Raw genomic sequence first — 19,307 nt, forward strand, 5'->3', positions numbered from 1 at the left:
TTCCCACCAACGGCAAGGTCAATAGTTCATGGAGATGAATCATAGAATATGACTATAGAACCAATGAGCCACAGGTAATCAGCCAGCTCATACAAATACCTAGCTCTAACACTTAGTAGGAATAAAAATTGGAATGATCACATAGGCTCAGTTTTGGGTAAAGGAAGTGGTAGACTTCAGTTTATTGATAGAATACTGGGGAAGTGTGATCAGTCTACAAAGGATATTGCTTGCAAATCACCTGTGTGACCCATTCTAGAACATTGCTTAAGTGTGTGAGCCCCATACCAAATAGGACTAACAGGGGATATTGAATGTATACAGAGAAGGGTAGCACAGATGGTTTGACCCATGGGACAGTGTTACAGTGATGCTGTGGAAACTGACCTGGGAGACTCTTGAAGATAGCTGTAAACTATCCCAAACAAACTATCCTGGGAAAGTATCTCACAAACTTTCAAGAAATGGCTTTAAGTTATGACTCTATGGATATACTGTAACCCCAAACATATCGCTCACACAGGGGTTGTGATGACAATATTATATTAAATACAGCATGCACAAGGCATTCAAACAATTATTCTTCCCACACTCCATACATGAATGAAACAGGAAGATACCCTAGTAACTGGTGCAGTGGACATAACCTCGGGCATGCACTTTGTGGTGATTTGCAGAGTATGGATGTAGATACACTGCTGGAAGCACTTGTGCTCTAATAAACTTTCTTAAGTCGTTACTAACTTCACTGCAGTGAAAATATTTGAAGCTGGACATCATAGACATAGGTGTCCTCAAACAATAGCTTTTCATAGAAAATCAACATTAAGATTGTGACAAAGTCGTATCAACCACATTTGCATAGCTACATACAGACAGCGAGACTTTTTTTCCTGTTGTTGGTCAATATGCATACTTCCAGCAAATACACTCACAGAATCCATCATACATGATTTATACAGTAAAGAGTGACATGTTCTATATTACTACAGGGGCATTTCTGCTTAAGTGGCCCATATTGCACCAATTAGGCTACTGTTCAAACTACTGGCTGTGCTTCACTGATTAGTACAAGAATTACTTTCAAAAGAGGCTTCCCCCAGAGAACCTACAATAGGCAGGCAATAAGGATGTGCCCAATTCCACCTGTCTGCTTTGACCCATGAGGCAGAAATACCTACTTCCAGTGTATACGAAATGGAAATGATGTCGTTCACTACACACACATGCCAACAAACATGAACAAAAATAAAAATGACGCAAGAATGTCTCATTCCAACAAAAAAATGAAACTAATGGGGAATAGGGGTTTAGGGCGCTGGATCCAGCTAAATGTATAACAATACAAAACACAGCCCCTGCCCAAAACAAATATTACAAGAAAAATCACAACTACAATGTAAAGCTACAGACACAAAACCAACAAGAATCTTACCTCTCACTGGACCTATACAGCTCAAAGTCCACAACATGAAGAAAAATCATCTGCAATTTGAAAATCAGAATCGGACATTCCCCTTTATATATACTGCTCAAACAAAGCCCTCGATACCAAAAAACCAGGGTCTCCGATAAGTGGAATCGGACATCTCCCTTGTCCTATATATCTCTATAAGCTCTTGATATCAACTGGCAAACAACAAATAAAAAATAAAAAACCGCGATCACAAACTTAAGAGTCAACAGAAGCGCCCAGTTCCATCTATATGCTTTGTCCCGTGACGTAATGATCTGTGACATCACAATGGCACAGAGTTTTTGAGTTGGTTGTGTTTGTAGATGTTGTTTTCTTGTATTTTGCCATGTCCTCTGGTGGTGGATGTGGACGTGCTGAGTTTAACATGTGTTATTAGGTTCATTTGAGTTTTGGTTGTCATTGTGCTAAGGTGGTTCTGAGTTAGGTAGCTGGTGTGGTAATGTGGGTTGTGGAAGTATTTCCAGTGTGTTATTAAGGTTTTTTTTAAATTGTTTAAATGTATGGGTTTTTTTCAAAGTCTGATTAGTTTGGTGTTTGTTGCATGGAAAGGAATCTTTCTTTTTTTTAAAAAAAAAAGATACGGATATGACAGTGAAGTTCACAAACGTACCATTACGATCTGAGATGGGTGGTGATGTGATGTCTGACAGTTTCTGCAGGTGTTTGGTAGCGTGATTTAATTTTTTTATATTATTTGTCTTGGGATGGTGCTGTACATTTAGCTTGCCCCACCCTAAACCCTTAACTTTCCGTGGTTGTTCTGTTGGTTTCATTTTATTTTTTTGAGTGAGACGTTATTGTATCATCATTATTTTTGTTCACATCTCCTGGTGTGTGTGTGTGTGTGTGTGTGTGTGTGTGTGTGTGTGTGTGTGTGTGTGTGTGGTGATGTCACTGTCATTTTGTACACGCTGGAAGTAGCCGTTTCGGCCATATTGATGACATTGTGTGTTAAAGGATACGGGTGGAATTAAATGCTTCTGTACAGCCCAAACTCCATATACCTACAACACTTACAAAACACCACCTAAACTAAAATCCCAACAACTTGAAAACCCAAAAAACCCCATATTCCCTAGATCAATTAAAACAAAACAGAAAAACCATAAATATAAAACAGACAAAACATCAGAATTACTACAGAATAAAACCAGAATAAAAACTAATTACCAACAAAAGCCCACAACAAAATCACCTAGGCTCATGCCCCACACATAGACAAAAGAAAAAAACCCAGAACAACTCACTGAAAATAAAGCAAACACTTCCAACTGCACCAACTACCCAGACTCAAATAAACCAACTTTCCAGCTTTACCACAGTGACAATCAAGACTCAAATGGACCCAATACCAGATGTTAAACTCCACATATCAACATGTACCACCACAGGGTGCCAGCAAATACAACCATTATGTCAAGATTCAAAGCAAACAATTGGAATTGGACGTTTCCAGTGGAGCCCTTGTGAAGACTTGCACTTAATAGGCCTAGTTGTTAACTGGTATTCACTAATGAATATGTTCTTGTTTCTTCCTTCAATGATCTCCATCTAAAACCCATTCTTGGTCTTGTGATTATCAAGCTATGTCTCTAGGTTGTCTGTGTGCATCAGTTTATTGTTTCCAACACAGAACATACATATTCTTCACTCACAATGTCACCAAAATCTTTAGAACCAATCTCTGACCATGTAGGCCCAACTGACAGAATAAAGAAACTTATGATGTTGTAGATAACCTTCGTCTGGATTATTATTACATTATATTTCTTAAAAGAAGTGTTGTGCTTCTATACAGAGTAATTTGGCAGTGTTAGATATTTTGTTAGTAGAACTTAACTACCTCTCTTGGCTTGTTGTTAAGCCCCTTGTTATCATGAATTTCAACATGGGATGGTGCCAAGTGAAAGATTACTTATTTTCCTTTAATAATAATTGACGATTGCTTATGTTTGTGGATGTTCATCTGATTATATAGTTTGATAGACTACTGTTTAATCATAGTTTCTCAAACTGAGGTGCAAAGTTGGTACAGTGGAACGTACATGGAGTTTATAGTCTTTATAGACCGTATGAAAGACAGGTTAATGCAGATTAGATTAGATTAGATTAGATTAATACAAGTTCCATGGATCATGAATACGATATTTCGTAATGATGTGGAACGAGTCAAATTTTCCAATACATGACATAATTAAGTTAATTTAACAACATACTTAGGTTAATATAACAACTTTTTAATTTTTTTGTGTTTTTTTTTATTTTATTTTTATTTTTTTTTTTTAATTTTTTTTTTTAATTTATATCTAAAAATTCCTCTATGGAGTAGAAGGAGTTGTCATTCAGAAATTCTTTTAATTTCTTCTTAAATACTTGTTGGTCGTCTGTCAGACTTTTGATACTATTTGGTAAGTGACCAAAGACTTTAGTGCCAGTATAATTCACCCCTTTCTGTGCCAAAGTTAGATTTAATCTTGAATAGTGGAGATCATCCTTTCTCCTAGTATTGTAGTTATGCACACTGCTATTACTTTTGAATTGGGTTTGGTTGTTAATAACAAATTTCATAAGAGAGTATATATACTGAGAAGCTACTGTGAATATCCCTAGATCCTTAAATAAATGTCTGCAGGATGATCTTGGGTGGACTCCAGCTATTATTCTGATTACACGCTTTTGTGCAATAAATACTTTCTTCCACAGTGATGAATTACCCCAAAATATGATGCCATATGAAATCAACGAGTGAAAATAGGCGTAGTAAGCTAATTTACTAAGATGTTTATCACCAAAATTTGCAATGACCCTTATTGCATAAGTAGCTGAACTCAAACGTTTCAGCAGATCATCAATGTGTTTCTTCCAATTTAATCTCTCATCAATGGACACACCTAAAAATTTGGAGTATTCTACCTTAGCTATATGCTTCTGATTAAGGTCTATATTTATTAATGGCGTCATACCATTCACTGTACGGAACTGTATGTACTGTGTCTTATCAAAATTCAGTGAGAGTCCGTTTACAAGGAACCACTTAGTAATTTTCTGAAAGACACTATTGACAATTTCATCAGTTAATTCTTGTTTGTCAGGTGTGATTACTATACTTTTATCATCAGCAAAGAGAACTAACTTTGCCTCTTCATGAATATAGAATGGCAAGTCATTAATATATATTAAGAACAACAAAGGACCCAAGACTGACCCTTGTGGAACCCCATTCTTGATAGTTCCCCAGTTTGAGGAATGTGCTGATCTTTGCATAGTATGAGAACTACTTATTTCAACTTTCTGCACTCTACCAGTTAGGTACGAATTAAACCATTTGTGCACTGTCCCACTCATGCCACAATACTTGAGCTTGTCTAGCAGAATTTCATGATTTACACAATCAAAAGCCTTTGAGAGATCACAAAAAATCCCAATGGGTGGTGTTCGGTTATTCAGATCATTCAAAATTTGATTGGTGAAAGCATATATGGCATTTTCTGTTGAAAAACCTTTCTGGAAACCAAACTGACATTTTGTTAGTACTTCATTGTTACAGATATGTGAAGCTACTCTTGAATACATTACTTTCTCAAAAATTTTGGATAAAGCTGTTAGAAGGGAGATTGGACGGTAATTGTTGACATCAGATCTATCCCCCTTTTTATGCAAAGGTATAACAATAGCATATTTCAGTCTATCAGGGAAAATGCCCTGTTCCAGAGAGCTATTACATAGGTGGCTGAGAATCTTACTTATCTGTTGAGAACAAGCTTTTAGTATTTTGCTGGAAATGCCATCAATTCCATGTGAGTTTTTGCTTTTAAGCAAGTTTATTATTTTCCTAATTTCATAGGGAGAAGTGGGTGAGATTTCAATTGTATCAAATTGCATAGGTATGGCCTCTTCCATTAACAGCCTAGCATCTTCTAATGAAGACCTTGATCCAACTATATCCACAACATTTAGAAAATGATTATTAAAAATATTTTCAACATCTGACTTTTTGTTCGTAAAGTTTTCATTCAATTTGATGGTAATACTGTCTTCCTGTGCTCTTGGTTGACCTGTTTCTCTTTTAATAATATTCCAAATTGTTTTAATTTTATTATCAGAGTTGCTGATTTCAGACATGATACACATACTTCTGGATTTTTTAATAACTTTTCTTAATATAACACAGTAGTTTTTATAATGTTTGATAGTTTCTGGGTCACTACTCTTTCTTGCTGTCAGATACATTTCCCTTTTCCGGTTACAAGATATTTTTATACCCTTAGTAAGCCATGGTTTGTTACAAGGTTTCTTACGAGTATATTTAACTATTTTCTTGGGGAAGCAGAGTATGAAGATATAGTTCACTACTGACTATTCCACAGAGCTCTTAAACCTAAATAAAAATTGCTAACCAGAAAATTGTACATCATCTCAATACTCCGATCATTTTCCAAAACACTACAAACTATAAATAGAAACGGCCTCGTGAGGTACTTAAGAATTATAAGTACAACAGTTTTTCATCGCATACTAAAATCCGCACCCTCGTTATTGAAGCCATTTTTAGTCGATAAAAAAGCGTAATTAAGTTTTAAAAAAACATTGCTGATGAAATGAATGCTGCTGGGAAGAAGATCTCTAATTGTACATATGGAGTTTTGGGCTAAAAGGAATGTTCTATACGAGACGTCGGCTTTGGCCCGTGACGTAACGTGCATTGCTGGTGCATATTTTTACAGTTTTGATGTTTGGCGAAGCCAATGAATTTTAATGCAAAAAATAAATAAATGTGGTTGTGGTAACACACTGATCTGCAGTTTAGCCCGAGGCATAGTTTAAGTCAGGCGGTGACAGTTTGGTTGGGAATTGGGGAAGGCAACTAATGAGATACTGAAAAAAAAAACTTGGTTGTCGTGACATACAGATCTGTATCTTTGCACGTTTTAAAAATTGCCAATTAGCAATAACATAACGTTAGAGTCGTCATACTGTTTACCGCGTTTGTCGCATGTTTCCTGTGTAATTGGTCAAAGCCAATGACCCGTGTCGAACATTCCTCTATAACCAGGAATTTTTTTAAAAACATAAACGCACCTGCATAAAATTCAGAACAGCAATCACTGCAGCAAATTTTGTGCCTATGCTTTATCCTGAGTGTTACAATATTGCCGATTATTGCTAAGCCATTTCTCTGCAGTACATCTTTCGAAACATTTTTTTCGGTGCACGATGGTATGATTACTATCTGTATCTGCTGTCAAACTTCCGCGCCAGCGCCACTACTGTCTACGCAAAAACAAACATTAACGATTATGAAACTTGTTATCTTTGAAATGTTCGTCAAAGATACGTTTGAAAATTGCCACAATATGAAGTTTGTCCTGAAAAGTTCTGGATTTTCGTAAAAATTGTTGAAAATACTTCACATTTGAAAGATATTAATCGTTTCTGAATTTTTCTGTGACGCCTCCTCAATTATATTATATATTTCCTTCTTCAATAAATTAATGTTAGATGAATTTCCGAATTTTTCGTTTCATTATCAATACTTACGACGAATTGAAGTTTTATGTGTCTTAAAATAATTCTGAGATTTAAACAAACTGGCGTAGTTAAATGTTTAATCCATAATTTTCATCCCATTTAAATCGAAATTTTGTTTGTAACATTGGTGACAGTTGGTACAAGGAATACTGGGAAAGAGTTTCATCTTGTAAGGAGCCTCTTTGTTTTGAAGCCGTGCATCGGTACGTCTTTCCGGTAGTGAACTTAAGGTTTAAGGGTGTTATAGTGAAAGAAGTAAGTGAAATTAATCATGAGCACCTGTGATTTACCATAGTTATGTTTAGTGGTGTTTCTAGTTGATTGTTGGTAGTATTTTTTGAAAATGGATACACTATATTCATTTACACTTACGGATTGCTGTGTAAACGTGTGCACGTGGAGTCCAATGCATATGTGTGACTCTTATTCATGTCTTAATGTCTCGTATATAATAGTATATGGTTACGCGACACTCGAACTTTTCGTTAACGTTTTAGACGAATTGTCAGATGGTATTTATAATCATATGAAAAATTTTGCCTGCACATGTTTGCAACTTGTGTGTGCTGGAAGTTGAACTGCACTAGTAAACTTTGACTTCTTCGAATGCCAGACGTAGAATGTATTAAATAATTGAAAATAAGATTCGCACCCCAAAAGTTTGCTTAGTCAGTATGTACCGTGTTTTGTTTGTTGAAGTCGCGATTAAAGAATAGTCGCATAGATGCCGTTTTAATTTCACGGTAATTGTGAGAATAACGTGTATGTTTTTGTTCTGAATAGTAAGAACCCTAAGTCCTGTAATGCGTTAAATAATTTACATTACTACAGGTGAGGCAGGTTTAAAGCTATGGTAATTGAGAAGTTTGGTTTGAACAGTCGCGCTTCCTAATATTGGACTGTGCTCTTTTTTTTCTTTTTTTTTTAAAAAAAAAAAACATCTGTTTGTATTGTTGTTTGCTCTATAACCAATACCCTAGAGTGATTTGTTAATCTTTCTGAGCAGAAGCGTATGACAGTGTGGTACTGAATAGGAGCAAATCTCTGCTGTAGAGCTTTAGATATTTTAAGAATCTTTGTATTATTATTATTATTATTATTATTGCTGTCAAACTGTACTGTAGTTAAAGCTGTCCCATCAGACTTCGTTTCCAACATAATCTGCATAAGTTGTCAATGACTGCTGAAGTTGCTTAACTGTTTGGTTGTTGGACTGTCAGATTATGATTGTGCAAGTGAAATTGGCATTTAATTTTTGCAATTGTGAACTCTTTATGGTTAAACAGGTAGATAATTGCAGTAGACACTGAACTTCTTGCATTTAATGGAAACTGTTTGGCAGGGCCATTCATCATGACAGACGTCGAGACCTGGGGTGATGAGGATCCGGCAGTGATGGAAACTGAAGCAACATTGCCTGTTGCTCAGCCTGCAGAACTGCCAGAAATAAAGTTATTTGGTAGATGGAGTTGTGACGATGTTCAAGTTTCAGACATGTCCCTACAGGTATGAACACCAGTGCATTGCAAGTGATATTTCATTTGTTTCATGCAGGATGTAGAGAATAATACGAGGAGACATGTTCATTAAATTGAACATTTACTATGTACTTCACTAATTGTGCAGGGAACAGTGAAGTGAAGTAATTATTCTAGTTGAAAAGGATATGGCATTTAGAAAGTGATATTTGAGAAAGTGCATGGGAAACTATAGGAAGGTAACAAAAATGATGCCTGGGTTAGCTTTAAAGACAGCAGGAGTTCATATTAGGATGTAAGTAGCCCACAAGAAATTTGTAAGTGTTCTTACGAAATTTGAGTCAGTGTGTTCTGTGAGAGAGAATTCAAGTAGAGGAAATGGTGGAGACGGTCATGAGAACACTTTTTATTTTTATTTATTTATTTTTATTTCTGCCATTTTATTGTTCTGTAATTGTTTTATTAGAAATGGAATGTAAATCTATTTTCTGATATACACATTTCAGCACATTTCGGGGATAATAGGAAATTACACTCAGGATTTGGACGGATGGAAAACTCACTCAGTGTGTGTGTGTGTGTGTGTGTGTGTGTGTGTGTGTGTGTGTGTGTGTGTGTGTTGCCTCCCACATCCAGATTTGGAACTGGGATCAGTGTGTTCCGGAAGAGCTGAACTATGTTTCAGTTTTAGTGTTATGTGCAGCAACAAATTATTAAAATGATATACACATGCTTGCAAAAATGCATTTTATGATACCAAATTTTTGACATGTGGGAAATATTTTTGCTATTGAAGTTAGCTGATTATCTCATGTGATTAAAGTCTTAAGACTACACCACATCTTTGTGTACTCCAAACTGGAGCTGTCAGTTTTCTAACCTGAGATAATTTTGGTTTAACATGCACATAATGGGGTGCTCAAGTGTCAAGTACTTAAGTGGCCGCTCATGGAGTGTCGTTACAAGAAACAGATCCCTAGGTTTCTAATAAACTAGTTATTTTTCCTGATGTGCCTACTTGGTTCAAACATTTTATGCAGTAAGGAGACATGAACATATTAAAATGTCAGTGGTACAGCTGCCTGGTGTTTACCTAAGGCTTCTCCTAAACCAGAATGAAAATCTAGATCGGCTAAATAGCACAAAGTTTTCATTTCTTTTGAAAGGTCACTTCTCTTGTTTCAGGATTTTCGTGAAGGAAGTTCAACAGTAAAATGTTTTTGTTGTTTAACCTGTATAAACTTATACAGTTCCTGTCCAGTATTTCTTCGTTCTATCTATCTTTCTTTTACATTCCGAACAACATAAATTCTGCCATTTTGATCAAAAACCGTGTAAAACATACCCTCAGCACTACTTACTCAGGCCAGAGTATGCTACAGAGCTCACTTCAAAAACAGAGAATGCTCTGTTTTTGAGATACTTCTCTAGTTTTATTCATATGGAATCTGAGAATATTCTTTGAGCTGAGCAACTTTCCCCATCCTTTTAGTCAAGCTAAGAACACACCCGGTTGGAGTATAGTCTCCAACTCACTTTATTCACGCGAACCTGGAGAATTTTCTTAGAAATTCTGAGAATAAAATAGATTCCGTTTTTCATAAAACAATTGCCAAGTCTTACAAACTGTTGAAGTGAACAGCAATGAATGAAATTATTTCATCACTGAGGCATTGTCACAGCACAGTCTGGAGGACTGTAATGCGATGCTCTCTGCGAGGCACCTGGAAGGAGACCAAATATTGTTACCTGTGCTGACAGTTGGAGGTGGTTGCAGAGGACAGTAATTGGGACACCTTGTGGTATGAAGTTCCACTATTGTCACATCAGCTAAATTATTGAAGATATTTTAAAAATGACAACACACGCACATTTAACTTAAAATACACCATTAAGTAGGCACACTTAGCTTATAAGATGTAATGAATGAATGGCATTCTATGTCATCCAGTAGGTTATGGTTCCATTCTTTGTCAGTTAATTTCTTCCCTTTCTTTATTCTGTTTTCTTCCTCTCTTTCCCTTTTTTTATTATTTAAAGTTAAAGGTTATGTACAATCTGAAGTACTGCAGTTTTATTGTGCTTTATCTTTAAAGAGTATGTATCAGTAGAGAACAGAACTCAAATATTAAGCAGTTAGGAGGAAAATATTTTTCTTAACACACATGTATGTTACTCTTCACCAACAAGGAAAGAAGACTTTCAAAAAATATCTTCCATAAGCAGATACAACAAATTGCTGTTGTACTAAAGAAAATTGTCACAGGTGAAAGTATTTCTACAGTTATGCAAATTTTGAAAGCTGTTTATATCATCTATTGTGCATGCCTTTGAAGGTGCAAGTAATTGACTTGATCATGTTTAGAATAAATTTATTTTTTCCATCAGTGATAACAAAATGTTTTGTTCTTGGACTGTCAGTTTGTCAGCAATAACCATCTTCAGATCTGCAGCAAAAATGGGAAAGGAAGTACTAGTGGACAGATTACATTTTAAACATAACATATGCTATAACTAAAAATTATTAGTGCCATGGGTGTGGAAATGTGCTTAAAATACGAGGACACCTGTTTTATAGCATGTCCTAATATAATAAAGTCGTAGTGCCATCGTCACAAAATCAGCTTAGCGTCATTGCAAATATTTAAAATATAGTGTAAACTAAGCCTCAGTGCCTTTGGAGTCATATTGTCATTAGCACTACTGTTCATAATAAACTGCAGTACAGTAGGCACAACATATGTTCGTGCTGTAAGTTCAATAGATTGTGCTACTGTAAGTCTTCACATACTCGTCAGTTAAAAAATTGAGACAGAACACAGCAAATGAACAGTACAATGGGCAAATTTTATAGTGGGCTTGCCAAATGTGTTACTACAGTGAGAAAATGTAATAGTTAACCCTTCCACTGCTACAGACGTGCTCTTCGCATTCCGCTCTAAGGTGACTTTTGTTATAGCTGTATTGCTTGCCAGATGCTGGTGCCTATGCTGAGAGACCAATATGAAATACTTCCCAGATTTATCGAAAGCTATTAGTTGAAAAAAATTGATTTTTTAACAATGTGCGGCATCAAATTAAGTAAAACATTGCACGAAAATTGCAAGTTTGTGTAGGTAAAAACACTTTGTGTAAATTTTGTGTGTGATTAATTTTAGCTCATACATTGCAATGAACGAAATGTGGATGAGATATTGGAATATTATTTAAAATTGAGAGCAGAATATTATTTCATCCTCAAGTTATTGGGTTTTATATTCCAAGAACAGTTGTATGTGAAGCACGCTTTGACATTGCGCATTTGCGAAACACATGGTCATGAAAACTCGTATCTCATGAATGATTCTAGATATCAGAACAAGCTTTTTGCCAGTGACAGCATGTAATGAGGCACATACGTTGCATGATAGACTCGAAACTTTAGAATTCACTCCTATGTGGAATTTACTTGTCCACAGCAGGGATGTCCATAGTATTGTAGGAAAATCTGAGTGGCTTACGCATGCATGCATGCATGCATGCATGCCCACACCAGGCGAATGTATAAACGCACACAGCAGCAAAAGGTTTACAACTGAATTAAGTTAAATTTAAAATTGTCAAAAGGAAATGGCAAAGTGTTGATTTGTGATTGATATGCTCGTGTGATCATTTTAGATAAAAAAAACACGCTCAAGAACAAGCTTCTGGAGCTAATAAAAATGGCAAAATGCAAGTAGGGCTCTTGCTCTGAGGGTTCCATCCTGGGAATTGAGGATCTCAACAATTTTTGCTTCTTACTAATATCAATACTGGTTAGATATTGGTCCCAGAATTCAGACTATTACAGTCTCTACAGTAGTTCCTCAGACTATCCTGGACAAACAAAAAGAAGAAAATGGGGGACTTCAGTTTGGTTATATTGTGAGATGATTAATAAAACATTTTTTATTTACTTACTAAAACATGGCTACAACTTACATTTTATGTTTTCATGCAGTAATGTTCACCTATTACACTTTTAAGAGATGATGAATGCAATGTGTTTTCTTACGGCAAAAGATATTTCTTGTGTTATATAATTTCACGATTTTGAGATTTTTCACTTCACTTACTATGAAACTTTGTTCCTTGCCAAATCTCAGATTTCTAGGTCAATGGGAAGCTCCCTGTACAGTCCGCTTTCACAGATTGAGGCACTGATCCCTAATGAAGTTGATAGAATAACTAGGGAAAGAAGCAAAGATGATTTAAAGAAAAGACTGAAGTTATGAGTGACCTTTGTTGGTGCAGTTGTCAGAATAGTGTAGTTAAGTTGGAGGAACGTAATCACCAGAGGGCCTCATGTACCTTGCAACATGTCATTCCAAGAAAAGTATAATAAAATAATGTACCATCACATAATAAGATCATTTTGTTCATTCAATGTATTACATAAACGGAGAAGGGCCAATCAAACCTAAGAAAAATGAGCACTCTGTACTATGTAACAACAAGGCAATATATACATGCACTAGAGGCGTTCAGTAATTAAGGAAAACATTATTAAATAAAGCAAAGTAGACATTGAGACCTTAACTTTTCCCGGCAAATTGAATGTTCAAATAACTTAAGGGTTTGCTGCCGGGTGACGTCGACCACTGTTGATATTTTGACAGGCGCACACCTTGCCATTCTCAAGGCACCACTGCAGTTGTGCCTTGATAATGGCAGGGTGTGCTCCTGTCGAAATATCAACAGTGGTCGACGACGTCACCCGGCAGCAATCCCGTATGTTATTTGAAAGTAGACATTGGATACAAAATTGCATTGCCCATTGAGCTTTTGCTGGCTCCTGTTTTTTGACTTTATAAATTGTGAGCTCTTCCAATAAATTGACAGCACCGCCTTGCACTCTTTGCGACAAGCCTAAGCAGATCTTGTGTATATTTTGTGATGATGCCACTATAGCTCTGTTATGAGGACATGTTTTAAAGCAGATACCTCTCATCATATTTTAAGTGCATGTTTCTACAGCCATGAAAATGATTTTTCGTTAATGGGATATTTTATTGTGTATGAGGTAAGTTGCCCACTAGTTGTATTTCATTTCCATTTTTTCTGCAGATGGTCATTGCTGACTGAAACTGGTAGTATTAAGGACCAAATGTTTTATGATGATTGAAAGAAAGAGATTTATTCTAACCTTCCTGGATCACTGTTTTAATCCACGACAATGTTATGCTTATTATAGTATATGTATGTATGTTCATTCGTCAGTGGGTTATGTTTTTATTGACAGGATTACATTGCTGTCAAAGAAAAGAATGCCAAATATCTTCCCCATTCTGCTGGGCGATACGCAGCCAAGAGATTCCGCAAGGCGCAGTGCCCAATTGTGGAAAGATTAACTAATTCACTTATGATGCATGGCCGCAACAATGGAAAGAAGTTAATGGCCGTGCGCATTGTAAAGCACGCATTTGAAATCATACACCTTCTTACGGGAGAGGTATACTTCTTATTTGTTATCATTGTGCCTGAAAAGAAACCATGTTGTTATAGAGATTTGTTTCATTGAAAATTTCATTTACAGAATCCGCTGCAGGTTTTAGTGTCGGCTATAATTAATTCAGGTCCCCGAGAAGACTCGACACGTATCGGTAGAGCAGGAACGGTGCGTCGTCAAGCAGTTGATGTGTCTCCGTTAAGGAGAGTGAATCAGGTAAGCTGTTGTAGGAATAGATAAATAGAACTTTCCTTTGGGTAAACCTAAGTATTAGCAGTCTAATATAACAGTTGAGACACTCACTGCCGTAAAAGTTGTTACTGTTTGACAGCTGGAGCAACACTAGCGCTCAAAGCGGCGAGAAAGAATGTAAGATGTGTCATAAACATAATGTTTGTTTCGCATGCCTTTCCTATGTGATTTACGAAACATTGGAATTATTTTTTTGCCTCCGAGATTTGTATAATATCAGAGGACATAGATGCTTGTAAGATGATTCTAAAATAAGTGCAAATAGGGGTAAAAATCATGAATCCAATGGCAAACTACAACACACTCATGAAGAAACACTTGCGGCATTTGACAAAACTGTAGCTTACCACATCAATATCAGCAATTAGAACAATGTAAAGACAAAGACCGTACTTGTGGCAACAAGCAATGACTAAAGTACAGTAGACCTAGGGAGCGACACTTGAGGCGTTCCATCACTTTTGCATTTAGAGGTACATGTCTGTGTGTCTTATGTATGATATTGACATTGCTGATATTATTACCTTTGAGGACTTGAGGTTTACACACACAGCATATTTCTCCCACTATTATTTTCGTCTTGCAGCTTGTTTTTCCTTCACTAGCATGCTAATCTGGCTTGAGAAGTAAAGAACATTTTTTTTAATATCTGGATACTATAGTCTTCAAAATTTGTTGTTCTTTACTTGATCCTTCTGACACAGTTTCTGTTTCTGTTTGTACCTACAATGATAGGACGTCTTTGTTGATGATTCATATAAACCTGACACTGGTAACCAGAGGTGAACTGGCTGCTTCTGAGCCACAGGAGTGTTTTACAGCTTTAGATGGATTACCGAACCTGTGTGGCAGTTTCCTCTTCATTGTCAGTTGAGGTGGCTCATTAGGGATGTCAGTCTGGGTACTGCATTCTGTACGAGTTTATTACTGTCTGCATTCATGAACTGGTTTTGTTCAAAGTGTTGCGAACAAAACTTAACATTGTTATAAATGTAAACAGGGTCTTTTTTCATAAGATCTTCTCATCTGGTATTAACTAGCCATTGTGCTCCTAAAATGAAACATTAATCCTTAATACACATATAATTTGTAAGCGAATCCTGATGATACAATTTAATAACATGACAGTATATACCTCTCACTGTCCTTAGGAAACCTAAAAAAAGTTGGATGGGGTATCTTCTTGTTGGTTTTGCTGTAATTTATTACACTACAGGCGCTCCTGTTTGTAAAAAAAAAATTGCACATACAAAAATAAACAACTACCATAAGCTTTCATGATCGCGCTGAACTCAGGAGATTTACTTAAATGTCACTTGGCGCACTGCTGGCCCAGTAGGCAGTAAAATGCAAAGCGAAGTGTCAAGACTCTTGTTAGACTGTGGTATTAGTCTAGGTGGTTCCGATGAGCTTTCCTTAATGTGAGTAGGTAGAAAAGATGTAAAAGATAAAACAGAATTTGGACTTACATTGCTCATATCATATTTTTTGGTGTGACGGTTTGGTTTACAGTAGTAGCTAGAAGTTGGGTTTGAGTTCAGGTAGTAGCTTAATATCAAAATTATTCTTGATCAGAAATTGCAGGTGTCACACTACTTGAATTGTAGTTGTTCTTAATGTAAAATTTTTTCAATTATGAATTGGCTTTAATTTTTTATCATTCTGGTAGCGTCGTGGCATGTATTGAATGCAATTGTATAATTGTTTTCACTATTAATATAGTTGCATATGTTAACCCATAAATGTCATCCATGATTTCGCATATTTTTATGATAAATATGATTTCATGTAATACATGCACTTTGGCTTGTTTACTAGTCTACATATGTCTGTCCTGTGTGTGTGTGTGTGTGTGTGTGTGTGTGTGTGTGTGTGTGTGTGTGTGTGTGTGTGTGTGTGTGTGTCAGTAATATTGTCATAAATTGTGGAAATCATGAAACCTTTTACTTTTCAGGCAATCTGGTTGCTGTGTACTGGAGCAAGAGAAGCAGCTTTCAGGAATATTAAAACTATTGCGGAATGTGTTGCTGATGAACTCATTAATGCAGCAAAGGTTTGTAAATTATACTAGTTATTTACACTAGTTATTTACAAGTTAGAATTTTACAGTTCTTATTAAATGCTTCTATTGGTTGTATGGAGAGTGTAGTTGATAAAATTTTGATAAAGAAGCCATGTCGGGAAATGTACTCTTCAGATGTAAAATAAGTTTAAATTTCAGATCACTTCCAAATTTCTATTTCACAGTATACACAACGACAGTGAGCCCTTACTGGGTGTGCTCTGCAAGACCACCTCCACGTGGTGACCCTGCCAATTGTTGCACAAAAGACACAGTCTTTCATATACGAAGTCCACAGTTGGACTGAAATAGCATTTGATGGACAAGCGATTTGGAAAATATACTTGATGAATACAGTGTGCAGTTGTACCATTTCGTTCTGTTGTTGGATATACATACCGCCTTTTATGCAAAACACTGTTCCTTCCTCGGTACCCAAACATGTTTCGGCACCACTGTGTTATCAGTGAATTTTGGTCATTGAAAAATTGTAAAAGGTGGTCATATTTTAGTTTGTAACTGATCTAGCTAAATGAGGCCTAAAGACAGTTTTTGAAGGGTTTTGTACGTACTTGGATTTTACATTATATGGTGGGGGGGCTCCTTTGTTTGTGCCCTTTCCTGTAAAGTTCCTTTAATGTATTAATGTGCCTTTACAGAGTTTAGTGTATTCATTTAAAACTTGTTTGTCTTCTGTATGTAGAAGCTTCCCCCCTATTTGTTTGCATTGTAGGCTGTGGCTGGATTTCAGTATTTTTTAATATGTTTCTATTGAAGTTGAGTGTCCGCCCTCGTGGTCTCGCGGTAGCATTCTCGCTTCCCGAGCGCGGGGTTCCAGGTTCGATTCCTGGCGGGTCAGGGATTTTTCCTGCCTAGAGATGACTGCGTGTTGTCGTCTTCATCATCATCATCATTTGTCCCCATTACGGTCGAAGGAAGGCAACTGAAAACCACCTCCATTAGCACCTTGCCTAATAAGGCGGTGCGGGTCTCCCACATCGTTCCCCTATGCTCTGTAAAGAAGCATGGGACTTCATTTCATATTTCATTGAAGTTAAGTGGTGGTTATAGGCTATTAAATGGTCAGCAAATGTGCTATGGGTGCTCTAACTTTGTAGGGCTCTAAGGTGCCCTTAGTTTCTCGTTTTAAAGTCCCTGCATGTTTGTCTTGTGTATATTGATTGACAAGTGTTGTATGTGAGTTCATATGTTCCTGCTCCTCTAATTGTTTGCTTATGGGTGTTCTGCTCGGCCTGTGGATATGGGTGCTGTTTATTTTTGCATGGTATGATCCAGAAATGTGAAATGAATATTTTGGCATAAGTTGTTTATTTTATTGTGTAGCTATTAAAAGTGCATACACATGCACTCACTCGCTTGGGAACCAATGAATGCCGATGAGGTTAGGACACACGCAATCATTAACACCTCTTTTTGGAAAGTGAAAAGGAATTTGTTTAAACCAACATTGTACAAAGTACACTTAATGTGTGTGTGCAGTGCTCTCGTAACAGGAAAGAACAAGAATTTGTCGCAACAAAATGTGAGTAATAACTAATATATACACCAAACATTTTGCCACACCAAAATCAGATTTTTAAAAATAAAGGAATGTGTTAACTCATTGCTAAAATTCACATTTACATAGTTTGGTTTGCAGATGACAAGCTGTCAGTGCAGGACTCCTACAGGTCCTGCAAAATCGTATAAAGTAACATCTAGGTATGAATAAAAACTGTCATTAGGCCTCATTTTGTTAGATCAGTTACAACCTAAAGTATAACATATTATTACAGTTTTCAATAAACAAAACCCACTGGTGAGGCACAGAGATGTCAAAAAATTTTTTGGGTAGCAAGAAAAAGGTGTTTTGCGTAAAAGGTGGAAACTATATTCAATAATTTTAACTGCAAGTATGGAGGAAAATATAAGAGCTGCAAATCGAAAAGAACATCATTTGTTCCGTACTATGTAAATGGAGATTGGAAAATGATCTGATCTTAAAACAGGCTTTATATCCTAACTATACCTTGGTTGGACATAAGTCCTATATCTTCTAAGTACCCTGTATGTAACTGTTAGAAGCCTTTAACAGGAATTGTGAAAGAAGCCTGCATATGTGCATGTAATGTTGTTAAACTGAGATGCACTTCAAAATTTTGATTTGTCATGGAAAATAATGCAGTGCAGAGTAGCAAGTCGTGATAGTTTCTTTGCTTGTTTATTTAAACGAGATAGCATTCAACAGCAGCAGCATTTTTAAATATGTACAGAAATTTAAAACTTAGTGCAACATTAGTTTTTTACAAGTATCAAACTGTTTTGTCAGTTATGTTAACATTTGTATCTTGATTTCAGGGATCTTCCAACTCCTATGCAATCAAGAAGAAAGATGAACTTGAGCGTGTTGCAAAATCAAACCGTTAAAAATTGAATGAGATCAGATTGTGGTTAATAAAGTAATTTCTTCCAATGACACATTCTTTCATTTTACTTGAGAGGGCATCTCTATGGGTATCATAATGTATGGTCCTTGTTGAAGCAGAAATGTGATAAAATGCATTTGGGAAGTTTTTAATAAAATTTACAGCACTTGCCATGTCACCAGTTGAATGTTATATATACTAGTAAAAACAGGAATTTGATGTAAAATGTTAAATGCATTGCATATCTGCTATGGAAAAGTGTTTGTTCAAGTTTTTGTTGATATAACCAGTGGTGGAATGTGGGGCTTTTTTTCTGCTGCTGGTGGTAGTGGTTGTGAAGGAGACAGCTGTTGAAAGCTTGAGTGTTATATTTGATGTGACATGGCTTGAAAACATGAAATTTTATTCGGGTATGCCACTGCAAAAGATTCAAAGCACAAAAGAAATAGATATTTAAGTGCAAAAAGTATTGCTAGGTTCTGTAACTACACTTCTTGCCATTAAAATTGCTACACCAAAAAGAAATGCAGATGATAAATGGATATTCATTGGACAAATATATTATACTAGAACTGTCAGGCAATTACATTTTCACGCAATTTGGGTGCATAGATCC

General features: G+C 36.2%; 2 protein-coding genes across 2 annotated transcripts in view; one reads left to right on the forward strand and one right to left on the reverse strand.

Annotated features, from left to right (window-relative positions):
- Positions 1-6,758, reverse strand: part of LOC126161752 (uncharacterized) — a 40,391-nt gene extending 33,633 nt beyond the window's left edge. The window contains exon 1 of the mRNA XM_049917805.1: positions 6,557-6,758. The gene's annotated coding sequence lies outside the window, so the exon portion shown is untranslated. The remainder of the gene's footprint in view (positions 1-6,556) is intronic.
- Positions 6,759-7,162: 404 nt separating this feature from the next.
- On the forward strand, positions 7,163-18,741 carry LOC126178775 (40S ribosomal protein S5). Its single transcript, XM_049924557.1, has 6 exons — positions 7,163-7,261; positions 8,349-8,512; positions 13,745-13,954; positions 14,039-14,167; positions 16,158-16,256; positions 18,624-18,741. Exons 2-6 carry the CDS (start codon positions 8,360-8,362, stop codon positions 18,690-18,692), a joined length of 660 nt encoding a protein of 219 aa, XP_049780514.1. The 5' UTR covers positions 7,163-7,261; positions 8,349-8,359; the 3' UTR covers positions 18,693-18,741.
- Positions 18,742-19,307: the final 566 nt, after the last annotated feature.

The sequence above is a fragment of the Schistocerca cancellata genome, chromosome 1 (genome assembly GCF_023864275.1).
Source record: "Schistocerca cancellata isolate TAMUIC-IGC-003103 chromosome 1, iqSchCanc2.1, whole genome shotgun sequence".
Lineage (NCBI taxonomy): Eukaryota > Metazoa > Arthropoda > Insecta > Orthoptera > Acrididae > Schistocerca > Schistocerca cancellata.